Genomic DNA, 7,500 nt, shown 5'->3' with positions numbered 1-7,500 from the left:
AACAAGTTCTTAGTTCTTCGTCACATTCTTAATGTTTTTATAAACATCATTCACCTGAAAAAAATCTACAAATCAAAACTACAAATTACATGTATGTGCCGACATATTGTATGTCGTATAGGCCAGAAAATAACCACAAAATAATAGCAATGGTATTGACCATGATCATAATAATATTTGTAAGTATTGTGTTATAATTATAATAATGATAATCATAATGGTAGTAATAATAGCATTGATAATAATAGTGATGATGATAATAATGATAATGATAATAGTAATAATAATGATAGCCATGATAATGATTAAGATATTATCGATAATATTGTTAGTTTTTATCATTATCATTATTTTTATTATAATTAGTAGTATCATAATTATTACGATGATTATTATAATTATTTTATCCTTATCATTCTTCTTATTATATTTTTTATCATTATCATTACATCCCCACTATTACTATCATTATTATTATTATTATTATTATTATTATTATTATCATTATTATTATCATCATAAGTGTTGTTTTGTTGCTGTTATTGCCATTATTAATATTATCATTATCTTTATTATCGTCAGTGTTATTAGTATCATAGTTGTTATTATCATCATTAGTAGTAGTAGTGTCATGATGAAATAGGAAAACAATTTTACCTTCGGAAACTATATGATAATATATATATATATATATATATATATATATATATATATACATACATACATATATATATATATATATATATATATATATATATATATATATACAAATTATTAATATTACAATGAAAATATAGATTTGATAAAGCCATATCAGGGCAAAACGAACTTTATAAAAAATACATATCAGGTATTTACATATACAGACAGTTTGCCTGCTAGAAAAAAAGGGAATTTCTGGACACACATTTCACTGGTAAGCACACATGGAGAGATAAAAAAGTAAGTACAGAACACATGGCAATGAGACAGCTTTTGTGTCTTGATATCAGAGTGTGTAGGAAATGGATGCTATCTAAACGTTGATATATCTTCTGAAACTAAATCATTCTCAAATTTTGGAAACACGTAAAAGTCTTGATCCTGATACTCGAAAGTTCCTAAACGACTGAGGAACGAAATTCGGATGATGTAGAGGAATTTTTGTGGGAATTTTCTTTTCGCTGTATTTGAACCGGATTTACACTTTTCTATGTCATCTTTCTTTCGTTTTGTTCTTTTTTTGCGTACCTGTAGGTAATTTATCCGGAGTGCAATTTCTAAAGCAAAATTCCTTGAATATACAGACTTCCTGAAGAAAGTAAAACGGACTTTCATGACGTCATGGTTACGTCAGGAAGAAAGCTTTTACCAGTCGCTAATTTTCCTACTTAACATGCTCTTTTTCTGAACAAAGCCTCACTGTTTCTGTGTTGACTGGAATTACTAAAGGACTTCTCAGTTTGGGAATCAATCATTCGTAACGATGAACAGACATGACCACGTGTTAATGTTATTGTCATATTAATTAGTCATGAACCAGTGTCTCCCTTTGAACTCTTTGTCATCGTCCGCTTTAGAGGTTTTGTGGTAAATGACCGTTCGCATTTGGTTAAGAGGGAACGTGCAGTTTATGAGGAGTAGGAGGGAAATTCATGAATGGAGGATCGTACTCTACAACAACCGGTTGTATGCCTTGAGGTTTTCCTGAAATCTTTATTCTAGCTTTCTTATTTTCATTATAATCACAAATAGTGGTTGTAACAGTAGTGAGAATACACATGCTATTATTATCACATATCCAATAGCATTAGCATCGCTATATGTAGTAAATGTGATTGTACAGAATGCAGAATTTGTTTAATGGAGCATCTTTTTTTATCATTATTTATCATTATTATATCATTATTATTCATAGGTTTATCTCATCATGGAACCATCAAGGTATCATACCATAGATTCTTTCCCCATTGGTGCATTAGGATAACAGCAATGAATGGTAGTAAGCCCAGTATTTTTGGTAAGTGTGGGGCGGTCTGAAATTGGAATTAAATGCTGATCAACTAATCAAGAACAAACCAGTTATGTACAATGAAACGAATCGGTTTATCTGAAGGGAAAAATCTATCTGGGCAAAATATTCGAAAACCAACATTTTTTTTCTCTCCAAGTTAGCTAATCAGATGTAAAAACATATAGACTTAGGTACATAATCGAAAGAGTTCTAGAATAATAGACTGAATTTGATGAGAAAAAAATGTAGCAAACTTAAATACAAGACCTTGTAGCATTAATCACGATTTAATTTTGGTTCACATTCATACCGTACATATACCTATTCATGTCGTAGCCCCTTCTTGACAGCTATATGAGAAGTCTTGAGAGATGAATTATTAAACGAAAGAAAGAAAGAAAGAAAAAAAAAATGGGCATGAGGTAATAGGGCTTTAACTAACAACAGACCACTCATAGATAACTAAGTAAATAAAGCAGGGAGTAGACAGAGAGGACATGAATGAAACAGGTTTTTACTCCGCGACATCCGCTTCGCTTCCCCACAACACCTTCCGAGAACCTTTCCTTCTCGAGTCACATATAAGACCGACACACTCGGTTCCCGCATCAGTCTGCCTCCATACTCTCTCTCTCTCGCACTAAGCTCGCCCATCATATCGTCCTGACGCAGCAACATGGCCGCCCCCTTCGTCTACCAGCTGCAGCAGGGTCTTCGCAACGTCGACCTGAGGAGCTTGGTCAATTCGTTCGACCTGAAGGGACTGGTCAACAAGCTGGACATCCAGACGGTGGGTCTGGTGGCGATGGTGGCTGTGGCCGCCGTGTTCCTGTTGGACCTGTTCACCAAGAGCTACGCCCCCTTCGGCAGGAGTCTAGTGTCCTCCGCCGCCCACGCCTGGGATAGAGCCGACCAGTGGGGCCTCAGCGGAGGTGTCCGTGGGAGGTGAGTAACCGTTTGATATCTATCATGTATATAGAATGATGAATGATCATTATTCATTTTTCTTTTTTCTTTTTTTTTTTTTGTATTACTAACTACATATCTGTTAACAGTAAAGCGATGTTTTTTTGGACTTTGTGCTTAAACTTCTCAATCTTCCGACACAGCCGTTCCCTGGAGCCCGTGACGAAGGTCCTGGACGCCCTGGCGGAGGCGGTGAAGAAGTGGGAGGCGCAGGAGGAGGGCGTCGTCAGGCATCGCGCTTCTGATCTCCACAGAAAATGATTTTTTTTCTTTTTCATATGGTTGTCGTGATCCATTGAGAACGTTTGAATGAGTACAAATTTTGCTTGCAGGCAAGCACCATGTATTTATTAAATGAATATTTATAACAGGTAGTGTTTTGTAATAATTCTTAATGTTTTATAAGCATAATTCCCCTGAAAAAAATCTGCAAATCAAAACTACATTGTACACAGGAAAACAATTAAATGTATGTTTTTCCCATTAAAATTCCTCTTCGTATTTTTTCTTCTGATAGTGATGATAACAATTATGATGGTGATAATAATGATAGTCATAATGATAGTATTAATTGCATTAATAATAATAGTGGTGATGATAATGATAATAGTGATAGTAATGATAGCAATGATAATGATCAAGACGCTATCAATAATATTGTTACTTTTTATTATTATTATCATTATAATTTTTGCTATCATTAGTAGTATCATAATTATCACAATGATTATTATGATTATCATTATCATTATGATCATTATAATTTTTATCCTCATTACCATTATAATTTTTAATATTATCATTTTATTATCATTATCATTTTTATCATCATTATCATTTTCATCATTATCATTATCATTTCATTATCATTACATCTCCATTATTACTACCATCGTTATCATTATCATTATTACCGTCATCATGAGCATTGTTTTGTTGTTGTTATTGTCATTATTATTATTATTATTATAACTAATGTTATTACTGTCATAGCTATTATTAACATCATTAGTACTAGTAGTAGTATCATCATCAAATATCATTATCATCATTACCATTAGTACCAACGATATCATTATCATAATTTTTGCTCTGTAAATATGATTATGAAAATAATTTTCATCATTTTGAATTTAAAACGATGTTGGCTTGAATGATACATTTTTTTTCTTTTACCCAGAGCAGCACTTTCTCTCAAGCAGTAACGCTGTCGACTATAGAACGATCTTAGTAGAGTAGATACAGAACACATAGAGAAAACATCAATGAGGCAGCTTTTGTGCCTTAATGACAGAGATATTATCTAAATGGATACTATCTAAACGCTGGTATATCTTCTGAAACTTTTGAAATGAATAATTCTCAAAATTTGGAATCACGTAAAAGATTTGATCCTGATACTCGAAAGTTTTTTTTTATGCGATCGAGGAACAAGATCCGGATGATTTAGAGAATTTTTTGTGGGAATTTTCTTTTCGCTGTATTTGAAACGGATTTGCACTTTGTCATCTTTCTCCTTTCTACATTACTTGCGCACCTGTAGGTAATTTATCTAATAATCTACCCTTTCCTCCGAAGCGCAATTGTAAAAGCACAATTCCTTGAATATACAGACTTCCTGAAGAAAGTAAAACGGACTTTCATGACGTCATGGTTACGTCAGGAAGAAAGCTGTTGCCAGTCGCTAATTTTCCTACTTAACATGCTCTTTTTCTGAACAAAGCCTCACTGTTTCTGTGTTGACTGGAATTACTAAAGGACTTCTCTGTTTGGGAATCAGTCATTCGTAACGATGAACAGACATGATCACGTGTGAATGTTATTGTCATATTAATTAGTCATGAACCAGTGTCTCCCTTTGAACTCTTTGTCATCGTCCGCTTTAGAGGTTTTGTGGTAAATGACCGTTCGCATTTAGTTGAGGGAACGTGCAGCTTATGAGGAGTAGGAGGGAAATTCATGAATGGAGGATCGTACTCTACAACAACCGGTTGTATGCCTTGAGGTTTTCTCGGAATCTTTTAATCTTGGTTTCTTATTTTCATTGTAATCACAAATAGTGGTTGTAACAGTAGTGAGAATACACATGCTATTATTATCACATATCCAATAGCATTATTATCGCTATATGTAGTAAATGTGATTGTACAGAATGCAGAATTTGTTTAATGGAGCATCTTTTTTTTTTTTTTTTTTTTTTTTTTTTTTTTTTTTAATTTCATCATTATTTATCATTATTATATCATTATTATTCATAGGTTTATCTCATCATGGAACCATCAAGGTATCATACCATAGATTCTTTCCCCATTGGTGCATTAGAATAACAGCAATGAATGGTAGTAAGCCCAGTATTTTTGGTATGTGTGGGGCGGTCTGAAATTGGAGTCAAATGCTGGTCAACTAATCAAGAACTAACCAGTTATGTACAATAAAACAAATCAGTTTATCTGAATGGAAAAATATATCTGGGTAAAATATCCGAAAACCAATTTTTTTCTCTATGTTAGCTAATCAGATGTAAAACATATAAATTTAGGTATATAATCGATCGAGTTCTAGAATAATAGACTGAATTTGATGAGAAAAAATATAGCAAACTTAAATACAAGACCTTGTAGTATTAATCGTGCGTGCGTATATGTATATATATAGATTTATAAAATATGTCAGCATTGTCATTTCTATACATTCTTTCAGTTAAACTCAATCTGTTTATGAGTCGTTAAGAAATGGAACAGAGACTTGAGGTAAGTAAACAATAGATATTTATTCAATAAATACACTAATCTGTGAGGTCGGTAAGGACTGCACATCTGAAAAGTCAATTGCTTGCCCGCAAGCAGACTTTGTACCTATTTATTTTTTTTTTCATGATCATGATTGCCGGCATATGTATAGTCTATTTTCAATGAAGCTCAGAAGCACGATGCCTGACGACGCCCTCCTCCTGCGCCTCCCACTTCTTCACCGCCTCCGCCAGGGCGTCCAGGACCTTCGTCACGGGCTCCAGGGAACGGCTGTGTCGAGAAATTGAGTAAGTAAATTAGAAAATCCAGTAGACTATTATATTTTTAACTAAGGTATATAGTTCGTGAAATCAAAGTTATCCTAAACTGTGATGACACCATTTCCTCTACTCGTAATAGATATTAAATTGTGGTCAGACAAACGACATGCAGTTATGTAACTTCAGTCGCCTTTACCTTCCACGGACACTTCCGCTGAGGCCCCACTGATCGGCTTTATCCCAGGCGTGGGCGGCGGAGGACACCAGACTCCTGCCGAAGGGGGCGTAGCTCTTGGTGAACAGGTCCAACAGGAACACGGCGGCCACAGCCACCACCGCCACCAGACCCACCGTCTGGATGTCCAGCTTGTTGACCAGTCCCTTCAGGTCGAACGAATTGACCAAGCTCCTCAGGTCGACGTTGCGAAGACCCTGCTGCAGCTGGTAGACGAAGGGGGCGACGGCGTGGGCGGCCATGTTGCTGCGTCGATATGATGGGCGAGCTTAGTGCGAGAGAGAGTATGGAGGCAGACTGATGCGGGAACCGAGTGTGTCGGTCTTATATGTGACTCGAGAAAGAAAGGTTCTCGGAAGGTGTTGTGGGGAAGCGAAGCGGATGTCGCGGAGTAAAAACCTGTTTCATTCATACGTTACTGTACGTCTGTGCTTGTTTACAAAATTTCTACATTTCGTTTATCTGTTAATCAAAAATGATATGATTTCATTGTTAACGAAGGCACTTTTAAAGTTTATTATATGAAATTAGGCAATTATGAATGTTTTGCCAGCATAATATTAAAGAAATAACGTTGAAGCAGTGACCTCTGTTCACCTGTTGCTCTTATACTCAGCCCAGCAATATATATATATATATATATATATATATATATATGTATGTATATGTATATATATGTATATATATATATATATATATATATATATATATATATATATATATATATATGCATATGTACACACACACGCATATATATATATATATATATATATATATATATATATATATATATATATATATATATATATATATGCATATGCACACACACGCATATATATATATATATATATATATATATATATATATATATATGTATATATATAATATATAATATATATATACATGTATATATTTATACATAAAATATGATATATATACATAAATATATACATCTGATTAACCCGGTAGAGGGTTATATATATGTGTGATCCACACAGTAGGGTTTTGAGTGTTATTTATATAAACATATATATATATATATATATATATATATATATATATATATATATATATATATATATATATATATATATATATATATACAAACACACACTCTTAAAATATATATAATGTATATTTATCTATTTATCTACATGTGTATATATATATATACATATACATACATGCATATATATATACATACGTATATAAGCATGCATATATACATATGCATATAAATATATTTATATATATTCATAAATGTATATATGTGTGTATATATATTTACGTGTGTGT

General features: G+C 33.2%; 2 protein-coding genes across 2 annotated transcripts; one reads left to right on the top strand and one right to left on the bottom strand.

Moving 5' to 3' along the window:
- Positions 1-2,664: 2,664 nt before the first annotated feature.
- On the top strand, positions 2,665-3,286 carry LOC113811652 (uncharacterized). Its single transcript, XM_027363434.2, has 2 exons — positions 2,665-2,938; positions 3,103-3,286. The coding sequence occupies exons 1-2, from the start codon at positions 2,670-2,672 to the stop codon at positions 3,218-3,220; spliced, it is 387 nt and encodes a 128-aa protein (XP_027219235.2). The 5' UTR covers positions 2,665-2,669; the 3' UTR covers positions 3,221-3,286.
- Positions 3,287-5,732: 2,446 nt separating this feature from the next.
- On the bottom strand, positions 5,733-6,490 carry LOC113811637 (uncharacterized). Its single transcript, XM_027363419.2, has 2 exons — positions 6,166-6,490; positions 5,733-5,979 (listed from the first exon to the last, which is right to left on the bottom strand). Exons 1-2 carry the CDS (start codon positions 6,444-6,446, stop codon positions 5,868-5,870), a joined length of 393 nt encoding a protein of 130 aa, XP_027219220.2. The 5' UTR covers positions 6,447-6,490; the 3' UTR covers positions 5,733-5,867.
- Between the last annotated feature and the right edge of the window lie 1,010 nt (positions 6,491-7,500).

Source organism: Penaeus vannamei, unplaced genomic scaffold (assembly GCF_042767895.1).
Source record: "Penaeus vannamei isolate JL-2024 unplaced genomic scaffold, ASM4276789v1 unanchor878, whole genome shotgun sequence".
Taxonomy (NCBI): Eukaryota; Metazoa; Arthropoda; class Malacostraca; order Decapoda; family Penaeidae; genus Penaeus; species Penaeus vannamei.
Note: the sequence above shows the minus strand (reverse complement) of the source record. Positions and strands in the feature narration are given on the sequence as shown.